Source organism: Triturus cristatus, chromosome 4_2, assembly GCF_964204655.1.
Source record: "Triturus cristatus chromosome 4_2, aTriCri1.1, whole genome shotgun sequence".
Taxonomy (NCBI): Eukaryota; Metazoa; Chordata; class Amphibia; order Caudata; family Salamandridae; genus Triturus; species Triturus cristatus.
The window spans coordinates 195,499,290-195,524,063 of NC_140586.1; the positions used below are offsets into that span (position 1 = coordinate 195,499,290).

The 24,774-nt window shown below is 45.1% G+C and overlaps 1 protein-coding gene across 1 annotated transcript in view; it reads left to right on the plus strand.

Annotated features, from left to right (window-relative positions):
* SERHL2 (serine hydrolase like 2) overlaps nucleotides 1-24,774 on the plus strand; it is a 155,863-nt gene that overhangs the window by 20,158 nt on the left and 110,931 nt on the right. The window contains exons 2-3 of the mRNA XM_085601148.1: nucleotides 5,150-5,299; nucleotides 15,933-16,046. Coding sequence (XP_085457274.1) covers nucleotides 5,158-5,299; nucleotides 15,933-16,046 — 256 coding nt within the window. The 5' untranslated portion in view covers nucleotides 5,150-5,157. The remainder of the gene's footprint in view (nucleotides 1-5,149; nucleotides 5,300-15,932; nucleotides 16,047-24,774) is intronic.

Below are 24,774 nucleotides of genomic sequence, written 5' to 3' on the forward strand. Positions count from 1 at the left end.
GTGCACAGTGACTCTGGTGCATTGGATCTGTAGAAGCAGAGGACTACAGAGAGTGATCTGCATAGCCTGGTGTCAGCAGGTCCCAAATGGTCCCTAGTGATTCCAGTTAGGTATCGTAAAGTGCAGCGTGTCCTGCGCCACTGTGCGGAAATTTGATATTATTGCATTTTCTGAGCGGTTCTGGCCAAAGTTTGAAGTTGTGACAGGACCAGAGCTGCTGTGTATACATTGATGAAGATGCGGCTTGGAATTAGCTGATGTGTGTGAAGTGTATCATGCAGTGTGATCTCAGCTGCTATGGAGGACTAGTGAAGTAGCGTCGTGAACAGCGGTTTAACCTAAGACTGTGCCATGATTAGAGCAGCAGTCTTCTATTCACCTGGTAAGACATACTGAATGCCTTACCCACTGACAGAAGCAGGCATATGTGTGGCCACACCGATCCAGACCTGAACTGCCCGGGCTGGGCTGCACCATGAACCATTGGACCAGCCATGAACCAGCCCTCCCCTAGGCAGTCATAAACAGTCTAGATAAGCGTCAGACCTGACCACAAAGGAGGTCAAGAGGAACTGCAGGCCTCGCTAAGCCTCAGAAAAGGGAGAGTGACTGAGTTGGAGAAGAACAGGAAAGCTGCTGAGATGCCAGCCCAATCCAAAAACTCAAAAACTTGTAGGGTTAGAAACAGTGACTACGGCCAAAGACGAGGAGCTTTTCCAAGAGTGTAACAAGTAATATCCACTTGAGGCTAATTTCACTACATATTGTCCAAGTGAGGTAACCACCTGGAACAAACAGAAAAATGGAGAGCCATAGCATGGAAACACACCAACTTGCTCTAGCATCAGTACCCTAACATTGCATCATGTGTATATCCGTGTGTAATATTTAGTTCTAATGTGCATTAAAGTAATTTTCTTCTTGAAAGTAAAGCACTTGATTTGGCAATCATTTCCTGATGTGTGATTCTTGAGTGCGTAGATCGAGCACTCCCACACTACCTTACTGAGAAGCCTGTATATTCTACCCATGCCGGCTACTCAGAGTCAAGTGTGGAATCGGTTGTACTTGGCCCAGTTTGCAGAGCCATTGTAGGACAGACTCTGGGACATTAAAGGCAAACTACCTCAACCACTGTGGTTGAGACCCAGGATCCCCTGCTTTTCCTCTGGCCCCTGAACACTATTTGACACACATCTACCTATTTTTCTGTTCTATAATGTGGAATTACCAAATTATGACTAGAAGCCAAACTAAGAGGTTAGCTTGGAACGTATCCTAGACATTTTTCGTTAATTGATAGTTGGGGCCAGATATGGCTGCAGCTCAGCCTGTTAGATATGTCTTACATAGAATTCTTTCATGAATTGTAAGCCAAAATGGACAAGGGAGCTTGTGAAGTGGGCAGACTGCGAAGGGACCGTCTGACTGCAAATTACCCAAAGAACTGGGACCGAAAAGATATTGGAGGCAGCGAGAACATGGGTGGCATTAGTAGAGTTACTGAAACACCGACTGACGTTGATGCTGTAAACCCTGACGGAGAAATCCCCGATGCAGGAGACTGAACTCTTGATTCACTAGGCGATCCTGCCTGCTGACCGCAAAATCGGGTTGTCCAGTGGAATACATATTCTGCATAACCCCACCATGGGAGTGCAATGACCGGAAAAGAGCATACGGCGCACTGTTGGACTGACCAGCATTAATATACAGAGAATTTGATGATTTAGCAACATGCCTGGGGGGTGGGGTGGGTGGATGTTCAGAGGGAAGAGGGGGGATATTTGTTGGGTATTAGTTGAGGAGCAGAACCTCGAGGTGAGCCATGCCTAATAGGGCGCTTCACTAAGCACTACGTAACTAAGAACAGAGGGCTGCCTCAGAACTAAATTGAACCATTATTTCCTTGCTCAAGAGCAAGACTACTGACTGTTTGAGGAGGGACATCCTGAGATGATTATGTGTACCTATATTATGATGTACAATGAAACTAGTACGCAGTTACAATGTGGTGTATGGGATGCTTTTATTTGTTTTATCACAAATGAATAAAAATCTGTTTACAAAAAATGAATTGTAAGCCAATGCAACTGGCGCCTTTAGGATGTAACATACCCCTGTCTGTGTAAGCTAAAAATCATGTGAACCGCAGTATTCTGTATTATTTGCAGTTTTGCAATCATATTACTTTTTGGGCACTAATGTACAGACTAGAAAGAAAGCAGACAGACATTGCCTTGTTTACATGCGTTTTAAAGGTAAAAGCATCACACCATAAAGATAAAAGCCAAAGTTTTTGACCAGTATTGCTAGGGATTGGTAGAATTCCAAAATCAGACAGCCACCAGTTGTCTAATGTGGCTGGTTATGCTTCACTATATGATTTTGGCTCTGTGCGTGATCGGCTTTTGCTAAGGATTTAGATGCTTGCTGCTGTGTGTTAGACTTGGCATCTTTTGGCGTGTTTCCCCTGAGTTTATTTGCTTTCTGACCTCCCAGTTTTGACTCTGTTTGTGCTGGCTTAGTGTTTCTGCACACTTTTCTCACTGGTAATCAGTGGTAAAGTGCAAGTGCTCCTGTGGTTAAATGTGGTATGGATTGGTGTTCCCATGATTGGCCTGTTTGATTTATTGTCAGTCCGTAGTAAAGTGCACTGCATGTGCCAGGGCCTGTGAATAAAATGCCGTTGGTGGGCTGCAGCATGGCATTGTGCCACCCACACGAACGGCCCGTAAAGGTAACTCAGACCCACCATTGCGGAGTCTGCGCGCAGTTTGTAACTGCCATGTTGACTTGGCCAGTGCAGACACTTGCCAGTCCCTCACCTTCCTTTTTCTTACATGTCAGCCACCACTATGGGAGTCCCAGGGTACCCCTGTGGACCGGGTGCAGTGTATGTGAAAGGTAGGACATGTCCTGGTGTGTGTGGCATGTCCTGATAGTGAACTATGGCCAATTTTGTTTTCACTATTGCAATGCTACCTGTTCCCCATAGGACAGAATGGGGAGTTTGTTTATAACATCTTATAAACATAACTGGCCCAGGGAATTAGGTAGGAAAATAAAGTTTAGTATGCCTGAACTCAGAATCTAAAGATGCATCTTTTAGTGAAGGTGATTTTTACATTCTGTGTTTGAAAATACCACTTTTAGAAAGTAGGTATTTTCTTGCTCAGTCATCCCGTTTGCCTCTGCTGGAATGTGGATTGCCTGTCTGGGTTTTGGATGACAGAAAGCTGGGGAGTAGGAGTGGCTCCAGATAGTCTAGTTGGGTCAGGAGAGGGCTGAATAGACCTGGGCTGCAATTGGGGAAGGGGAGGAGATTTCCTTGCACCTCAAAGGGCCTGGTCTGTCTCTGACCATGCCGTCTCCACCTCCTGCTAGGAAGTCACACCAGAGAAGGCAGAAATGGTTCTGGCTGGGCACAGACACTCTCTGCCTAAGAAATAAAAGGATTTTGGGATATAAATATTGGGGCCCAGACCCCTGACTTTTAGAACTCTTTTGGATCAAGAAGACTGCCAAGATGAAGAGCTGGAGAAGCTGTGAGGAGGAACTACCACTTTGCTGTGTGCTTTGCTGTGTTGGCTGCTTCTGTCTTGGGCAGTGAAAGGTCTGGACTGAACTTTCTGCAATCTACTTTTGAGAGTTTTATCAAGGGCTTGAGGTAGAGCTTGACCCCTGTTCAAGAAGTCTCAGGAACAGCAACGACTTCAAGCTCTTCTGCCCTCAGCACTAGGGACTGTGTGTTTTGAGGAAAAAGCAACTGGACACCGCTGCTGACTCCGTGTCCTGAAGGCACCGCAGAGGGCACCACGACCCTGGTCTCACCGACGCTGCCTGCCGACACCGCCACCGCGACCTGTCAGCACCGCACTCCACACCACCTCGCTTCACGATGTTGCCTTGGTATCCCCAACGACGACGCTCTACGCCGAAATATACGCCGCTGCTTGCACCGTGGTTAGAGGGAACAGCTCGTTAAGTTACACGACGCACCGCCCTCATCCCGCACCGCAGCCTTAGCCTACTGATCCCAGCACCATCGAATCCAGTTCGTCAGCTGACGACAGCACTTCAGCCACGCCGCTGCCGCTGCTTGCACCTTGACCTACCAGCACCGCGACATGCACCGCCTTCCCCTCGCACCGCAACCCTGGTCTCACCGATGACGCCATCTGACGCCGCTACCGAGCCGCTGCTCGCACCGCGACCTGAGGGCACCGCACGCCGCAATGCTGCACTTCGCACCGCAGCACCCGACGCCTGCGGACGCCAGCGCTCCTGACTTCAACTGAGGGGAGTTTGACCTGCAACACGTGGGACTTCAAGGGCCCTGACGACTCCAGAACCGACATCTGTGGACGCCGTGCTTTCGGAAGCTCAATGAGAGGTCGCCGATGCCCTGCATTTCTAAAAGGTACTGTTTGCGGGTCTTCCCGACCCCCGTAGCTGGCCCACGACGCCGCAGTCAGCCAGAATTGTTTGGATTTGTTTGCTTACGACACTGTGATAGCCCCAGGCGGAGCTATCAACATCAAGGAACTATTTTTCAAGCATATTTTGATAATTGAAGATTTTTAAGTACTGTATTGCGGATTTTTATCATTTTTGGTCTTGTCTTAAATATATAAAAATATTGGATATTTTTCTAAACTGGTGTAGTGTCCTTTGGTAGTGCTTACACTGTATTGCTGTGGGTTATGTGCAAATGCTTTACACACTGCCTTTAAGATAAGCCTGACTGCTCGTGCCAAGCTACCAAAGGGGTGAGCAGGGTTTTTTTAGGAGTGTAACTCCCTTATCCTGACTAGAGTGGTGGTTTCTGCCCAACTTTGGCACATGCCCTAGCCGACCAAAAATCCCATTTCTAACACTGTGGTTGAGGAGCACAAGAACTGAAACGTGGGAGGCGGCAACTCAGGATATGGCTGGCCTTGGCTGGTTGTACCTCAACTTGTAGTTGGGTGCAGCTTAGGGTATGTCTGGTTGTGTCTTCAAATATGGTTGGGTTTGGCTTATGATATGGCTGGCTGTGGCTCAAGATGTGAATGCCGGTGCATCAAGTCATAGTTGGCTGTGACTCAGGGCATAGTTACTCTCTCATAACTCCTACTTCTCTTGGCTCCTCTGTTTTCTATTTTAGGGGCACCAATGAAGTTACAGATTCCAGTACCATGGGGCCACCTTGCCTGCCAGACCTGGGGCCCAGTTGAGGGCCGCCCTGTGTTATGCCTCCATGGGTGGATGGACAATGCCAATACATTCCAGAAGCTGGTGCCTCTGCTGCCCCAAGGCGAGTATTGGAGAACATGGTATCAATGCTTCCTCATCATTAGCCTAGTGTCAATCATGGCCTCATCCAGTCCTGGAGGTGACACTGTGTATCCCTGTAACCAACCACAAAATATAACTGATTATCGAGAGACAATATAAAGTCCTTGAACTGTAACTGTTTCGTAGAAATGTCTTTTTATTGTCACAGATATATATTTGATTCAATATGATTCTTCATATAAACTACTACATGACAACCATGATTCTTCATAAAGAATAATTGATAACAGGATAACAGCTAACACGTGTTTTTCCACTAATCGCTTCTTCAGGGCTGTTCAGAAAAATAAAGAAGGATCAGAGAACAAAAACAGATAAGAAAGCAGAATAACATCTCATTAATTATGAATGCATTGGCTATTGTAAAATGCCACTATCAACAATGATTTGAAACATTATATTATCTTTCCATTGAACTAATATCACTCTTTTGCTGCCACCAATTAGTTCCTTTATGACATTCAATACTTAATATCACAAGTATAACAAAATATGTTAGAGAATTGGTCTTCAAATCGTTCATAATATTCTCCCTTACCCTTTTTTGGAGTACTGCAAAGCCTTTTGTATGGTCCCTCACACCTTTTGTAATTACTTAACCTTTTCTAATCACCAGTATTTAAATAATTAGTAATTAATGCCCGAGTTAAGGTTATTTGTATTTCACAAGAAATACACCTTCCAGTTTTAACCCTTATTTCCTCGATGTAAACCAAGTCAATATATCTCCATATCTGATCTCTAATCTAAATTGGTACAAAAACGTACAAGAGATATTACTTCCATGTTAAAGGCAGCCAGTTCTGCTACTTGAGGAGAGGTGACACCTCGAAGCCGGGAGGCTTCTACCTATTCCTGAATTGTGCAGACAACATAAGCTGCTTTCAGATCCCCCTCCTATCTTAATATCAGGTCTTGCCTTGGTGCACAAATTGTGACATGAAGACAGTCATGCTCAACCGCTTCCCCATCAATTCCATTATCTGGCAATGGTAAAAATGTAGCAAGATTAAGAGTCTGACATCTTTTTAGAACTACATTTTCAGCAGCAAGAATCAATTCTTTGAACGTCTGCTATTGGTCATATATTGAGTCTTGGTGCAGGAAAGCAAAAACCATTACTGAGGGTGGGGCCAGCACCGTAAGAGGATGTCTCATGAATATACTCTCACTTCTCTCAATACTGACACCACGCACTGCAACCGCTTTAAGGCAGCCAGGCAGTCCTGCGGCTACAAGGTCAAGTGTAGTCGAGAAATATGCTACAGGTCTTCGAGAATCTCCATGCAATTGGGTAAGCACTGAGAGAGTGCAGCCTTCCCTCTCACAGCAAAACAAAGTGAAAATGTTACTGTAATCAGGCATTAGTAGTGTTGGGGCATGAGAGAGAGTTTCTCTCAGCTCTAGTAATGAATTTAATCAATCGTTGTCCCATGGAAGTAGATCAGGCACATCTCTGTGCATCAGTCTCAGTAAAGGCTTGGCCATTAGGAAAAAGTTAGGTATCCACTATCTATACTAGCCCACCATTCCCAAAAACATTATGACTTCTCTCTACATTTTAGGTGGATTCATTTTCAAAATAGCCATAATTCTCTTGTGTGATACCTCCCTTGATCCTTTCTCAATGGATTGTCCTAGGAGTAGGACTTCTTTTTAAAAGTATTGCAACTTGCTTGGGGCACTTTGTGTCCGTAGTCAGCTAAATGATTTAGCAGAGCAATTGTATCTTGTTTACAGTCTTCTTGTGTATTTGACGCCACAAGTACGTTGTCGATATACGGTACAAGAACAGAAATATAGGGCATTTGATATGACTTGAGATTCGTTTTTCAAGATCTGATTAAAGATTGATGGGCTCTTTGCATACCCTTGTGGAACTCTGCACCATGGCAAAATTTTATTTTGGAACCAAAAATAAAATAAACATTGACTACCCTCATGCAATTGAATTATATCAAAAGTGAAGCCATCTCCTTTTAGGGATTTCTCCTTCAATGCCCTAACCAAAATCGTTTCTGTTTTTGACTATGTAAGAAAGTTCACCAGAATTCGACTCGGTTTAGTCTTATTAGGCTGCTTTCTGAAAGGGTTGCGATGTGCTCTTTGACTATCCCTCAACTGTACTTCCTCTGTCCCCTCCCAGACTCCTCCATACTTAAGCAAAGTAATAATGAAACACTTTATATCCTAGCCTCCGACCCCTTCTGGTATATTTACAAATCTTAAATTACTTTTTTGGCTCTATTTTCCTAGGACTCTAGCTTGTCCAGGAATTCCCTTTTTCTTTGTTTCAGACCCCTTATCTCTTCTCTTTCCAGTGTCATAGCAGATTGTTGTTCTGATACCGAGTCCTTTAGTACCTGGTCCTTTGCGCCAGAGCATCAGGTTTTTGAGACAGACCTTCATAATCTCCTTAGATCCCTTGTTGATTAGTTTCAGAGGTTGAAAAACCACCTCTAACCTCAACTACCAGGGCCTGCAACATTGATTCCACTGTTTTCGTTGGGGTTGTAAGTTGTTGGGGTGCCCCTCCTGGGTATCCGTTTGTAGCTTCCCACCCAGCAGACTAGCTTAAAGGTACTCCTTCTAGCGCGCCAACATTTTTTCCGGTATTAGCGTCTGCATCCCCCAATTCTATTTCTGCTAGAATCTGATATCTGTTAGGGTCTACTGGAATTGTGATACTGTTGTTTGCTAAATCTCCCGGTGTGGTGGGTAGACATTCCCCCTCCCCTGGGATCCCCACAATTTGACTCTGTCCTTCTTCAAAGCTTATCCGATATTGATTGACAGTCGCAGTTTTACAACTTGGCGGGCCTTCCACCCCCTTGCACTTCATGCCAGCCAACATTAATTTCTGATTCTCCATCCTATTTTCAGTCTCTTGTGACACAGTCCAGGGTTCAACTAGCACCTATGCTCCTGTGGCCTTTCGGTTCTCATCATGGAACATTGCAGGAATACGAAAGAAATTAAGTAACAAGCACTGAACATTTTTCATACCATACTTTGATATAATTTATTGTCAAGAAACTTGTGTCATTAATATTGTACATGTGGAGGGTTTGAAATCTTTTTGTTCACCCGCCAGTCCATCAGTAGCTGGAAGGGGGGCCTAATCATCCTATTCTCAACTGCTGTCAGGGAAGTGAGTGTTAAAGTTTTGTACACCAGTCCACGTTACCAGATGTTAAGGTTGAGTTAATCGAACTTAGTTAAAATTATTCTGAAAATGTTTTATTACAATTTTTTTACCGCCCAACCACTGGGTATCGTAGACTATTTGGCAGCTGCCATTGCCCATCCTTAGCTCAATGGAAAGAATAAAGCGTCTCTCTTGTGGGCAGGAGATTTTAATATTAGTGAATGCATCAACAGTGGTAATCGTTTTGTGGCGTCACAGATGGTAAGGGTGCAAACAAGGGCCATTTCTCACGCACACAATACGGTAAGCCCTGAATAGGCTAGTACTCACCCATAACTTATCCTTCTCATCGGACCCATACAGGCCTAATTTTATTAATCCCCCCACATATGTAGGGAGAGGCAAGGGAAGCGTGATAGGTGTTATCTTCCTTTCTGAGGATCTTTTTTTTTTACTAAATAAAGGAGCCACGAGGTGCATGCCTCACACCTTAGCTAGGAGCACTCGATTATTATTAACCTTTCTCTCTACCTCCCACCTAAACCCAATCCATGGAATAATTCCACTCTGTCTCTAACAATTTTTTTTACAGATGTCATTACCAATAACTATGAGGACATCTTATGTCGTCTCTCGTAGGATGCCACCCCAATTACGATTTCTGAGAGGTGTATGGTGATGTGCCAATCGGTCTCCTGTATACTAACTGAGAAAATCGCTCAAAAGTCCAAAAAGGCTGAAGATGGTTTAACTCAGAATGAACTGCTGCCAGAAGGCTCTCAAAATAGGTACACAATCCCACGGATATCAGACATTGTTAAATCAGTTAGAATAGATTATAAACAAGCTATCAAGAAGAGGAAGAAAGAAATTAGACTCAAAGCCTGGGAAGATTTAGAAAGGTCCTCCAAATTAGGGGTTAGTGGAGCTTTCTGGGAGGTCATAAACTGACTGTCATATCTTAGAACGTGACTGGGTTGACCATTTTTCACACATGTTCGACCCTGGATGGTTTCCCCTAGAGAAAAGCTCTAATATAGCTCATGCGGGGTGGTCCTCACTCGCTAAATCACATCTAAGTTAGTCTATTTTTGTGGCAGACGTGTCTATAGCTATCCTCAGCTCTGTGGATAGGGTTCCAGTTGACATGTTTAGATGTAATCTTGCCTTTTCGACCCCCTTAATGACAAATGTTTTCAGAGTCATTATCTTGAAGGGACCTCCTGACTTGTGGAGCCAATCAATACCCATTCCAATTTTTAAAAAGGGAGACCGGAATCTGCCCGCGAATTATCGCCCCATATCGCCACTAGATTCTTTGGCCAAAATATTCAGGCAAGTAATCTTAGCAAAATTGGAAGCTTGGGCTGAGACCAATTCTTTTTTCTCTGATGTACAATACGGGTTCCTCCCATCACTCCGCACAACTGAGCAAGCCGGGAGAGATGCCATTCTTATGGCCTTTATGGATCTATACTTTGCCTCTAAGTTAGTATATAGGGGGGAAGTATGGGAGCTGTTGGAGGCAGCAGACATCAACTTGCCATTACTGGATCTTTTAAAGCGTCTCCATTGGGGCACATTTATGAAGGTACGATTTACTGAAACTGGAGATTGTATCCACCCCAATAGGGTTACACGAGGGGTAAGACAGGGAAGCTTCTTAGCCCCTTCCTATTTTTATTCTATATCAATGTCCTAGACTCATCTTTGTTATCCTGCTCCCCAGATGTCTTGAAAATAGGATCTCGCTTCGTTCATATGCTTATTTACGTGGACGATGCAGTTCTTATTGCTCGTACCATGAATGGGTTGCAGGCTTTTTTAGACCGTTTTAATAATTTTATGAGGGGCCTACATTTACAGATTAATCAAAAGAAGTTGTTTATCTTGACCTGTGGCCTAAGAAATACTAGTTCTAAAAGTTTTTACAGAGTGCCCCTAATTACCAAAACTCAAATTTTAACTATCTGCGTATTTTGTTGGATGCAAATCTGACTTGGAACCGGTTAGTCGTCCAAAGATCACAAAAGATGGTGGCTTCCGGGTAAGCAATTTTAAGCTTTGCCAAATTACTAGGCTACAAACATCTTAAAGAGATGCTAACATTATATAAGAGCAAATGCCTTTCCCTCAGCACATATGGGGCAGAGGTGTGTGGTTATGCAACCTTGGGTTCCCTGCAGGTAGCGGAAAATAAATTCTTAGCTCTTCCTAAAACAACTCCTGGGCCTAGGCTACCTTGAGGATGGGGTGCGCCTGACACCCATTTTACGCTGGATCAAAATATGGTCTTCTCCTGAGATGGGTTTCTCAAATTAGTTAATAGGGGATGTCTACATTTAAGCTACATGACAGCCATCTACTGGCTGTCATATGTCAAGAACACCCTTGATGAGCTAGGTCTTAGCCAACGTTTTGATACCCCATGCATTACTGATAGTCATGATAAAGAGGTATAATTTTCCTTATTGAGTAGCTATGGAAAGACTCCGTCACACTGTAAATTTAGAGTCCGTTATAGGTTGTGTTAACCTTTTTTGGTTGTTTTTTTTCTACTCTGGATCTTTCTGTATGGCAAGAACCCCAAGGGCTGTATGGCCATGAGAAAGTATTGGAAGGTCTCCAGGGGAGGGAAGCTGGGGGTTCAAGGGATATAGAGCACATGGTATGGGGCATTGAGGGAAACATACAAAAAAAATCCTCAGGAGCCTGGTTTAACACAGACGGGTCACCAGACAATAGTATCAAATAGGCTCACTATCTTCAAATGGCCCAAAAAACTGGGGGGTGGGAATTAAAAACACTGAAGATTCTGTCCTGGAATGTCAATATGCTCCACATAAAACGTAGATGTTCAAGAAATTTACTCTACCAACAGGACTCAATAGCCCAGATTATGGTGCTACAAGAGAAACATCTGACTAAAAAGGAGTGTTTGAAATTATTTGGAAAACAGAAATGAGTGCAACAGGTAGTATGCACTGACCAGACATGTTACTTTAAAGGGGCAGCTATTCTAATTAAGAAGCAAGTCGCAGCAAGGATAAATGAGAGCCCATTGGACAAGTTGGGTAGATGGGTAATTGCCGATCTGCAACTAGACAATAGTAGATATACATTAGTGGGATATTATGGTTACAATGTGGAAGATATAGAGCCTTTAAAGAAGATTTGTTTGAACCTGCTAGAGTTTACTTCTTCAATCATCATGACAGTAGATTTTAACATTGTAATGAATAATAAACTAGACCGGTCTGCCAATATTAGAGCTAATACGTTCTCTAAAATGCAATCTTACATTAGAAACATGATGTAACACAAGGGTTTATGTGATATCTGGAGAACAAGGGCAGGTATGGATTGCAAGTACACCTTCCACAACACAAAATACGGCCAGTCATCCAGTATAGATTATGTTTTAGTGGACCAGGCAGTTTGCAATGATATTCAAGGTGTTTAACATGTGCTTGCACACTTGTCAGATCACGCTGCAGTTATTCTGGATGTTCAAACTGTCCAATGGGCAGGGAGGTAGACTTTAGATAGCTCTGTCTTAGCAGACATACTGAAGAAAGAGGCAGAGGAATTCATAGAATTAAACGAAGGTTCCGCTCCTTTGCATATGGCCTGGGATGTGTTCAAGACTTTTATGAGAGGGAAGCTTATTAGTATATCCGCTCAGAAGAACACAAGAGAGAGATTGAGGGAATAGAGCTCAACATCGACTTTTTGGAGAGGAAACTGCTTGATCAAAGTCTACCTGTAGAGGATAGACATGCACTAGAGAGATATAGGAGCAAAAGGCGCAGATCACTCAGATATTGGATATAAGGCTGAGACATAGGTGGGAGGTGAGCAAGATGGCCAACTTTGAGTATAGTGAGGATGTGGGTAAACTGCTAGCTTGGAAAATAAAATCGGATTTAGCCAAAAACGCTGTAACGAAAATTAAAAGTAAAAAGACTGGTACAATCTTAACAAGAGGGTCAGCTGTTGAAAATGCGTTCACTAAGTTTTTAAAAGCTTATACACCGAGGACCCCGTGGTTACAGAAGAGAAGATCAACGAGTGGTTAGAAAGAGATCCTCTAAGCAAACGTTCAGACGAGAAGAAGGGGTGATTAGATTATGAAGTCAGTCATACAGAAGAAAGTAGAGCAGGTAATTAGCTCGTGCAAGAAGGGAACAGCTGCAGGAGCAGATGGTCTCCAAATTAATTTTTCAAGGTGTTGGGGTGCTCAATAGTGCCTCTTACGACTAAGCTGTTGGGAGGAATACTAGAAGATAAGACCCCTTTGCCACACTCTTGGGGGTAGGCAACAATTACTTTCATTTTAAAACCAGACAAAGGCCCTACAGCCTGTGAATCCTACAGGCCTATGCCACTCTTGAATAGCGACTACCAAATCTTTTCCAATATTTTAGCCAGAAGGTTAAGTGGGGTGGTGAGGGGGCTAATGCATGAAGACCAGAAGAGCTTTATGAGGGGAAGATTCCCTTACGAGTTGATGTACAAATTGAAAGTTCAATTAATGTTGCCACATGTTTTAGAGTCCTGCTCGTGGTATTAGCATTAAACGCTCCCAAGGCCTTTGACAGGATTAATTGGTCTTACTTGAATGCTGTGTTGAAGCACTATAGTTTTGGGGACACGTTCCAAAGGGTCATGCAGCTGATTTATAAAACTCCTAGGGCCAGGATTCTTCTCAATGGCAGACTAACGTCTGAATTCAAAATAACTACGGGCACGAGACAAGGTTACCCATTGTCACCCTTACTATTTTACCTATACATTGAGCACCTGGCATGAAAGCTAAGGGTGCAGAAGAAAATAGCCCCTCTAGATATGAGGCTTGGAAAAAGAAGGTTTCGCTCTATAATTATGACCTGATGATTTACATGACAAATCTACATCTGGCGCTTCCAAGCACTGAGAGACAAACTAGATTTCTGTAAAGTGTCCGGCTACTGACACAGACGGAGATAATAGATTGGAAGGTTGAGGGTGGAATTGGGCCAAAACAAAATACATTGAATATCTGGGAATTAAGATTACTTGAGACATTGGTAAGATTGTAGAACTTATTTTCGACACGCAACTAAGTGAAATGAGTAAGCTAATAATGAGCCGGTCGCATCTACCTTTAACAATATTTGGAAGAACAATTGTGATAAAAATGGTTATCTTGCCAAAATATACCTTTTTGTTTAACACTAGTCCTCTAAACTTTAGGAAAGAGTGGCGGGAGAAGCTACAAGGGAAAGTAAACTCCTTTATCTGGGCATCGAAGGGTGCAAGTTTGCTTTGAAAAAACTACACAGGGGTGGACTATCATTATCGGATTTTCAGCTGTATGCATCATCCTATAACCTAATAAGTAGTGAAATGTCCATAAATTATCTAATGGTTACAGGACTTTCAGTTTTTCTGATCTGTGTTTGCTGTCTTGTTAGCGGTTTGTTAGCAAAGAATTTCTGCAATCTCCATTTGCATGTGAATCTTATATGTTCCAATTTTACTCCTACATCTTTCCTCGGATTAGAGGGAACAAAACTCAGACCTTTAATTAGAACCTTTATTTCTATATAAGTTAGTGTCCTGCCGATACATAAGTTACAATATTCTTTACCTCCCAATTTTCTTTTTGCTTTGGGCTCGGATCTTGACCCCACATTTGTCCCTGTTTCTGCCTGACCGTTCTAGTGCCACCTTTTCTTGTTACCTTTTTTCTCTGTGTCCAGATCCTCCCTTCTCCATATTCCATGTTAGAGCTCTCATTTGTACCACCTTTATCCTTTTCCGCTCATCTAAAAAAAGATCTAGTACTCTTTTCTTGCTCGATTAACTTGGATTTTCCCAAATCTGATTCACTGGTACTGGCGCACAAACTCTTCATAATGCTCAGACTTGATTTCTCAATTTCACCCTATCTTTTGTTGAGACTTCCCTTTTTTTAATGTGCTGTCAGATATTTTAGTATATGTGAACACTCTCAAAAATCTGTAGTCCTTCCATCTTTGTCAAAGCTGATTCTCTTCTTGTTCTGTAACTCAAACTGATATTTGTCCATTTTATCATCAAGGGTGGCATCATTCTTTTGAGTATTCGCTGGACAATTTGTTGATTTAATTTCTTTTTCAATCTCTTCAGTGTGTTTAAGTACCAAGAGTCTTTTTGACTTTGCAAAATGCATATGCTTCTCCTTCAGATCTCTACATGCTTGGTTTACTTTGGCCTCCCAATTAGTTGCTTTATCATCCTATGAATCTTCCACTGCAGAAAAAATATGTATTCAAAGCCCTCTTAGTGTACGATTTACCGCTAATTATTTCCATAGTGTTATAGGAATCCCAGCAGGTGGTGGATTCTTTCTTCTGAATATACTCCAATTAGATAAAAAGGTCTGTGAGACTTTTAGGTTGATTTGAATTCCAAGTATTAGGACCATCCAGTGACTTCCCAGAGATTTTTCCTGGCTAAGGCCTCTCTTTTTTCCAGATGCTTTGTCATATTATAATCCAATTATAACAATTGTAGTATACTTGGGAACTCACATATATACAGCAGTCTTGCTTCCTATTTTATGAAATAAAATACATACAACAGGTAAGAGAAATGTTGCCTGGTGCTAGACTTTCGGATCACAGGTTACTTTCAAGTGCCAAAACGTCCATTTAACCTACCACAAAATATAACTGATTATATAATGCTCTTAAACTGTGGATATTCCGTAGAAATTTATTTTTATTGTCTCTAATGAATGTTTAATTCCAGAAATGTCTTTTAATTGCCACAGATGCATGTTCGATTGAACATGATTTTCCTTAAAAATAATACGACAAACATGATTCTTCATACAGAATAACTGATATCAACCAGTACATGTTTCGTGAATATTTGCTTCTTCAGGGCTGTTCTGAAAAATAAAGAAGGATCACAAAACAAAAATAGATGAAATTACAGAATAGCATCAAATCAATTATGACCTCATTAACTGTTGTAAAATACCATTAACCGTAATAAGCATTTAAACATTGTATTATCTGTGTATCCATGTGCCAAACCCTCAGCCACACAACTCTAGCTGTGACAGGTTCTGAATCCCTGTGCCATAGTATAACTATGGCCGGCCTCTGAGCAGCCCTGTTCAAAGTTAACAGCTGTTTGATTCTGCGAGCTAAACCCCAAACTATACATCCTACATAGAGCTGGTTCTGACCCTGTATTCCTTTGCCAATCCCTGGTTTTCGATTTCTAGAGGTCACTGCCCCCAAGCATTATGCTAGACACCTATTCTAAACCCATACCATGCCTATGAGTTATCTAGTTCTAGAGAAGACAGTTTCTTCTTCACATGTGAGGCCCTTGTGCCCATCCTACCCTAGGTAACTAAACTTCCTCCAACCATCACCACCCTTTAAGCTCTGCCTTTCTTTTCCAGATCGCCGCTATATTGCTTTGGATTTCTCTGGCCACGGACAATCATCTCACCTCTCTCCGGGATCTCCCTATGACTACAAAAACTACGTGAATGATATGTACAGAACTTTGGAAGGTATGTTTTGCAAGGTGGAATGAGTTATCGATTTAAAAGAGAAATCTTACAAACTGAGAAGGTGGAGTCTGGTAAGGGATGCACTCAACCATGAAAGGGTAAACAAGCAAAAAAGGAACAATACGTTGAATTGCAAATGCAGTAGTGGATCTTTCTTCTGAAGTCAATTAGGCCACATGGTATAATTGACTTTGCTAGAGAAGCTCATTTTAGCAAAAGCTGGTGCCTTGTTCAAAAACTGCAGTTTGCACTGTTTTTAAACTCATGGTATTTACTGTTGCTTATTCCTTTATTTGGGTATTTACTTGAGTGCGGCTGTGTCTGATTGAGGCCACTACGGAAAACCAGCTGACAAGGCGCACTTTAGACAGTTAGGAATTATGGTTAAGCAACAAAGTTGTCTCCAGTTTGTGGAGACCAGTATCTCCTTGGAGAGGTATCTTTTTCCATCCAACCAGTAAGAGGTGAAATATCTGCACAAACAAGGAGTGTTTAAATGTAACTGAGCATTCTCACGCTTTGAAACAGGTAGAAAGAAGCAGCATTGCAACTCCAGTACAAGCCCTTCATCATTATCGGTCTGAAGCCCCCACAGGGCTACTTTCACCTTATGAACGTTTTAGCAGTCCTGGGCTTGCTCTGAGAGGATAAAACGAAGTAAGAGTGGAGCATGTACTGTGCCCATGTGAGACTCCACATACTGACTTCTTGACTCTTCCTCACTCTGAATGCCTAACGTCTATACACAGGTTAGTTAGACAGGACCAGGGTTACTCAGATTAGAGTAGCCTCTGTCTTGGTTCCCTTGAGTGCAACGACCCGCATGGATTCTCTAGATTGCTTTAAAGACTAAATACTTCATAGGGTTGGTTGCGGTGCTTGGGAAGCAAGGAAACCTTCTTGAAGGTATGAGTTGTGTACACCAGCCTTGTCCACCACTTGTCCAATATGTGTCAGTTGTCTTCAACTAAACAAGGGAAGAAACTTGAAACCATGGCATACAGGGTGTTAAGCCGGTTTCCTAAGACACGTTTTCTTTGTACTGGTCTGTGCTGGACTCAGAGGATCTAGGACTGGCAGAACTGATTGGCATGTAGTGCTGTAGATTCACAAGCGCACACCCTCCTCACCGGATGCCTGTATAGGTTTACTTTTATATTTACTTTCATTAACATTATTTGCATGGACATCACATTACTAACACTTACACCATTATCTCCATCCTGCAGTGAAGAGGTCTGGCGGTGGAGTCGATGCCCATGCTCGGTATCGCCAGGGGAGGGGTAGGGGTTCCTTGTTGCTCGGGGGCTTGCGAACGCCCAGTCCCGTCACTAGGCAGCAGACTTTTGCTAGGCATGTGAATCTACAGCACAACATGCCAAGAATGAAAGCAAGTTACTTACCTGTAACTACAGTTATCCAGTATTGGTATCTTTCATAGATTCACATGCCTGAATCATTCCCCGTCGCCGAGGCGGGAGTCCCCGGTAAATAAAAAAGTAGTGCCAAAATGTTAGTAGTAGTAGTAGGCCCAAAGAAAAGGCCAAAAGCCTATATCTTAGCAGCCTATCTACCTCCTTATGCAAAAGGAACCAAGAATTTGGTAACAACCAATCAGACACCAGCACCCTTCTAGAACCCTCTCAGCAGAGCCAGTTCTCCTCAGATTTTCGTAGCACAAGTGGGAAGTGAACGTCCCAAATTATATAGAACTGACTCTACGGGGAGGAGGGTGGGTGCATGTGAATATATGAAAGATACCAATACTGGATAACTGTAGTTACAGGTAAGTAACTTGTTTTCTTTCCAGTATTGTGGTATCTTTCATAGATTCACATGCCTGAATCAGAATAGCGAGCAGTATACCAAGTATACAGTCGTTTGCGGATGGTGGGAGACTAGTGCTGATACTCCCAAGTTGCATCCACAGCTTATTAATAAGAGGTATAAGAAAGAATCTTCAAATTCGAAACATGCAAGCCATAAAGAGGAAACAGCATGTAATGCAATAACATTGAAAATGAAAGCAAATCATTATTGTAACACATTGCATTGTTATACCAAAGATATCCACAACTTACATATTAAAATATGAAAAGGGTACCTGAAGATATCTCAAAGAAACAGATGTCGTAGTACAGCTTGCCCAACTGCTGCATCATCACGATGCGTAGATTGGAGGCAGTAATGTCTTGTAAAAGTGTGGACATTTTTCCATGTCGCAGCACGGCAGATATTTTCTAGAGTCACACCAGCAAACAATGCTGTAGACGCTGCTACTGTTCTCGTGGAATGGGCCTTGGGTTTCCTCAACAAAGGCCTGCGAGCCTTGTCATGGCAGAAAAGTATTGTAGATGCTATCCATCTGGCAATGGTGGACTTTGTAACCGCCTTTCCCAGGGTAGTCTGGCCATAAGCCACGAACAATTGATCGGACTTTCTAAGGTTCTTTGTTTTTAGAAGATAGAATTTAAGACATCTCTTGATATCGAGAGAATGTAAGGCTCGTTCCACTGGAGTAGATGGATTAGGAAAGAAAGTTTTTAACGTCACTGGTTCATTAAGATGAAACTGTGAAGGCACCTTAGGGATAAATGTTGGATTAGTTCGGAGGTGCGCGTAGTCTTGAGTGAAGTGTAGAAAAGGTTCCTTTACAGTAAACGCCTGAATTTCACTCACTCGTCGAGCTGATGTTAAAGCCAGAAGTAAAGCAACCTTCCCAGTAAGGAATTTGAGGTCAGCCTTGTGAATGGGTTCGAATGGATGCTTCATTAATTGCATTAAGACTGTGTTGAGTTCCCAAGTCTGACCGGAGGAAACTCTCGGAATAGTCCTTTCATAAACTGCTTAATTAAAGAGGATGAACAAAGAGAAGGGCCATGAGCACCCCTTCTGAATCTGGAAAGAGCAGCTAAGTGGACTTTGACTGAAGGGAAAGAAAGTCCAGATCTTGCCAGGTGTAACAAATAAGGGAGGATCTGTTCTGCAGGAGCGTCCACCGGGTGCACCTGGTTTGCTTCACACCAGCAGCAAAACCGTTTCCATTTTAGACGGTAAGTTTTTATCGTGCTGTGGGCTCGTGATTTCGTTAATATATCCCTACAGTCTTGAGGGATATCCAAGTCCTTAAACTCTAAGAAGTCAGGAGCCATGCGTGTAAATGTAGGGACTGAGGGTCCGGGTGGAGAACCTGACCTCTGTTCCTTGACAGCATTGTGGGCGTCGGGAAAAGACGGAGCTCCTGAAACCAGTATTGGCGTGGCCATCTGGGTGCAATCAAGATGAGACGACAGCCCTCCAACTTCATCTTCACCCTGTATCTGTAACTCTTGGAGATAACCTCCCCATCCTTTCATGGAAGCATCGGTAGTGAGGACTAAGTCTGGAATCTTCTGAATGAAAGTGAGCCCTTCTGATAAGTTGGGAATGTGGGACCACCAACTTAGAGCGCTCTTCATGCCTGAAGTGACTCTGATGATGTCGTCGAAAGAGCCCATCGCCTGCTGCCACTGAAGGTGTAACTCCTCCTGCAAGGGTCGCATCCGGAGCCGCGCCAGAGGGATGAGGTGTATTGCAGAGGAGCACATTCCTAGGAGCGACGCGAACATCCGGACAGCAACTGACTTTCTTTTGGAAATCCGGATTGCTAAGTTTTGCAGACGAACCTGCCGTTCGTGAGATAAGAATGCCTTGCAGCGGACGGTATCTAACAGAGCTCCCAGAAAAGGAAGGATCTGCTTTGGGTGTAATTGAGATTTGCTCCTGTTGATCGTAAGCCCCAGAGAGTGGAACAGACGAAGAGATGTTGTCACGGCAGTCTTGACTGATCTTTCTGAAGGACCCTTTATTAACCAGTCGTCTAAATACGGGAAGACTTGGATTCCTTGGGATCGCAACACTGCTGCCACTGGAGCTAGGCACTTCGTAAAGATCCTTGGGGCAGATTTTAACCCAAACGGGAGCACTTTGAACTGGTAATGGGCGCCAGCCACTGTGAAGCGAAGATACTTGCGATGCTTCGGATGTATTGGGATGTGAAAGTAAGCGTCTTCCATATCTAAAGAAGCTAGAAAATCTCCCTCGTTGAGGCAACCTAGAATTTCTGCCAGAGTGACCATGCGAAACCCCTGTTTCTTGAGGAATCTGTTCAGATTGCGAAGGTCTAAGATTGGGCGCCACTCCCCTGATTTCTTCTTGATGAGAAAGAAGCGGGAATAGAAACCCGTCCCCTTTTGAAGTGCAGGAACCTTCTCGATTGCGTTCTTGAGGAGCATCATTAAAGCTTCTTTGAATAGTAAGTGAAGACGAGGGGGAGGGGGTCCCTTGGGTGGTGTGTTGGGTGGCTTGGTGACAAACTCTAAGGTATGACCGTTGTGAACCAGGTCCAGAACCCACTGGTCCGACGTAATTTCTTGCCACTTGCTCACAAAAGTTGAAATTTTCACACCCACAGGGAGGGGAATAGGAGTGGAAGGCGCCCTGCAGAAATCATTGCTTCCGTGAGGTGTCTCTTCCCTGATTCTGCGATCTTTTTCGTCCACCTTGACGAGAGAAACCAGACGTGTTGGTCTGTCTGTAGGAAGACTGATAAGATTGTCGATACAGAGTACCTATTCTGTTGGGTATGATAATTCCCTCTGGATGAAAATCCACGGCCTCTTGCTCCTCTGAAGGTACCTCTTTTGTATTGCAAGGAGCCCAATGATCTTGCAGTATCAGTATCGGTTTTAATTGCTTGGAGTGCGTCATCTATATGTTTTCCAAACAATGATTCGCCATCATAGGCCATGTCCAATATTTTTGTCTGGACTTCTGGTCTGAACAAGGTAGCCTTAAGCAAACCCTGGCGCCTGAGAACCGCAGCCCCAGCCAACTGGCGAAAGTTAGTATTCACAATATCCAGAGCGCAGTCGATAGTCTCTGAGGCTGCACGCTCACCCTCCAACAAAATCTTTCGAGCATCTTGTCTGTTGTCCTCTGGGATGAGGTCGATAAAGCTTGCCATTTCTGACCACATTTGGCGGTCATAACGCCCTATTATCGCTAGGGAGTTGGCTGCCCTGATGGAAGCAGCTGCCATAGTTTTTTTTTTTTTTTTTCTTTTTTTTTGAAAACCTTTATTTCAAAATTCAGGACACAGCTATTCAGCCGATAGCTCGAAGGTTCGGCAGCATTGAGAGTTAGATACAGTGATGTGTCCCCAATACAGTTGAAAGAGTAATGCAAAGGTCCAATTTTAAATAAACACAGAAAAAACTCACAACAAACCCCAGCAAGGCAGAACATTGAAAGCCCATGGCGAAAGCCCCCAGGGGAGGCTGGACCCCACTCATCTACTAGTTACAAGACTGTGTACGGAGGAAGAAGGGGGACAGCAGAGGCCCAAAACGGTTACTAAAACCAAACTGTGCTGGAAAGTAGGTCAGGGGGAGAGCTGTTCCTCAGGAGGTTCCAGATCCGGGGCTAGACATATTCCCCCCCTGTATTGGTTCCACCGCCCCCAGATGGCGTGCCACTTCCGGGGGCGACCTCTAGAGCAGTAGACCGTCTTCTCCCTAAACATGCTCCAGTCCATGTTCTCCTTCCACGCGGTCAGTGTAGGGGGTCCCGAGGAGCCCCACAATCGCGCGATATCCCTTTTAGCTACCATGTTACCCAGAGTCACCCATTGGGTCTGCGCCTCATCGAGGTCAGAGGGCCCCCAGACGTTCAGGAGGCAACACCGCGCCTCCGGCTGTATCGCAGTGCCCGTCACCTCCCCCATAACTGCATGGACTCTCCTCCAGAACTCCACAATGACACCACATTCCCAAATGATGTGCAGGAAAGTACCCACCATACCACATCCCCTTCTGCACAGGCCGTCCTCCGAGAATCCCATGTGGACCAGCCTTGGCCCCGTCACATACACCCGGTGCAGTATTTTAAGCTGCACCAGCCGCAGACGCGACGGAATCGCAACCTCCTTAGGAGAAGAGACCGCTGACTGCCAGTCCTCATTATCCAACTCAAGGCCATCCCTAGTCCACTGTTCTCTCAGCCCCAAAAGCATATCTGCCCGGACGTTAATCAACTTCTTATATATGAGCGAGATCGTGCTCTCGGGCATATGACCATCAAGGACTCGGTCCTCAAGGGGAGAGGACTCCGGCACCTTCTCACCCTCCACGAGGACTGATCGGAGGGCGTGACGCAGCTGGATATACCTGAAGTACTCTGAGGGCCCTAGCTCATACTCAGTCTGCAACTCCTCGAAGGACTTCACCCTCCCCTTATGCAGCACATCTCCCACCTTGGATATACCTATCAGGTCCCACTTATCAAAGCCCTTCGTATGCCAGAGTCTTCCCAATCTCTCCGATTCAAACAATGGGGTAGCGAGGGTGAGCCTATCCTTCCAGCCCAACGAATCAGTCGCCATCTTCCATACACGCACCGCCACACCTGTGGGCCCCGTGAGGGACGAGTCTAAGGACCGCGAATACAACGCCCTGTAGTAGTTGCCGCCACGAAGCAGCCACCTATCCAGGGCGTGCCCAGGGCTGAGGGCAGGGCCGTAAAACCCATGGTTGATCGCGCTCAGCTGCGTGGCCCAATAGTACCGTCGGATGTCAGGGAGCGCAATGCCCCCATCGTACCATGGGAGCGTCAACTTGGAAATTGCTATTCGCGGCCGCCCATCCCACAGCAACGTCCGTTGGAGGCCTTCGACCTCCCGAAAGTATTTGGCCGGTACCCAGTCCAAGGTGTTCTGGAGGGCATAGAGGAAGCGGGGAAGAGACATCATTTTGAAAAGGGCCGCACGCCCAACAAGGGAGAGCGGCAGCCTCCGCCAACCTTCAACATCTCGCCTCAAGCGCGCCAAGGGGGGGAGCAGATTCCTCTCATAGCGCACAGCAGGATCCATGGATATAAAAATCCCCAAATACACGAAACCCTGCTGGGCAACCTGTATCGAACACGTTCTAGGGATCGGTGAGACCTCTCCACTAAGAACGTACAAGTACGATTTGCCCCAATTAATCACAAGCCCCGAGTTCCTACCGAACGATGCGAGTACGTCACAGACCACTATTAGTGACTTCTTAGGTGAGGCAAGATACAGTAGGATATCATCGGCATAAAGCGAAATACGGTCCTCGTGATCAGGCGACCACCGAAGGCCCCGTATATCCGGGTGCCAACGTATCCACGCAGCCAACGGTTCAAGGGCGAGGGCGAACAACAGAGGCGACAGGGGGCAACCCTGCCGAGTACCCCTACCAAGCTGAAACGGAGTAGATGCCCGACCATTTACAACAACATTCGCTAGTGGCCCCTCGTACAGCAACCGAACCCAACTCACAAAACCGCGACCGAAACCAAACTTAACCAGCACGGCCCATAAGTATGCCCACTCCACCGTGTCAAAGGCCATCGTGGCATCAAGAGATGCCACAATAGCCGGTTCACGCAGCGTGCCCGCCCTGGCGATGACGCCATGAAGGCGCCTGAGGTTCAATGCTGTGTTTCGGTGCGGGATGAAGCCAGATTGATCCGGGTGGACCAAATCGCCAAGCACCCTACTCAGACGGATAGCCAGGAGTTTGGCCAGAATTTTCGGCTCAGCGTTGAGGAGTGAAATGGGCCGATAGGAGGCGCACCTATCTCGGGGTTTACCCTCTTTATGTATTACCACGATCGACGCCACCCGCTGATCCAACGGAAGGATCCCATCCCCCCGCGCCTCCAAAAACATGGCGCGCAGGTGAGGGGCGACCCTATCCGGGAACAGTTTATACAGGTCGATCGGCAGTCCATTCGGTCCAGAGGCCTTACCCGAGTTTAACGCGCGAATCGCCCCCGCCACCTCGTCAACCGTTATGTCACCATCCAAATCATCCCTATCTATGTCAGAGAGGCAGGGCAACTCGATATCCCGGAGGAGCTCCGACGAGTCCTCGGGCGGCCTGTCCGACACAGAGGTATAAACCCTACGAAAAAACTCAGCGAAACACTTCACAATCCCCTCAGGATCCACAATCGCCTCTCCCCTCTCTCCCGTCAACTCTGGCACCACTCTATTGACCCGTTCTTTCCTGTCCAACCACGCGAGGAGTTTCCCTGCCTTATCACCAACGTCATACAGGCGGCCCTGTTGTTCCCTACTGAGGGTCTTAGCGGCGTTCGTAACCAGGTCCCTATACTCCGCCTGCTTCAAGCAAAGCTCATGCACTGAGGACTCTGTAACCTCCTCCTCCATTGCCCCCTCAAGGGCCGCAATCTCCTCCTCCACTTGCCGCACCTCGCCATCCCTCCGATTCTTGGCAGCCACCACCAGGGAGAGGGCTTCCCCCCGAAGCACGGTCTTAAAGGCTTCCCACAGCGACACCGCCGAGTTCACGGTTCCCAGATTGTCCTTAAAGTAATTATCCACCTTCTTTACCAGGGCGCTGCACATCTTGGGGTCTCGGAAATACCATGGGTTGATGGGGGCCACCCTCCCTCCTCCCTCCCGACCTAGATCCAGCCGGATCCACACTGGCGAGTGGTCAGAGATACCGCGTGCCATGTGCCTCACCTCGGATATCAACGAGGCATGCGCGGCCAGAGTGAGCAGGTAATCAATCCTGGAGAGGCTACCATGCGCCCCGGAGTGAAACGTGTATTGACTCTGTGTGGGGTGCCGGAGCCTCCAGCAGTCTATCAGACCAAACGTATCCAGGAAGTCTGGAAGCCATTTCTGAGC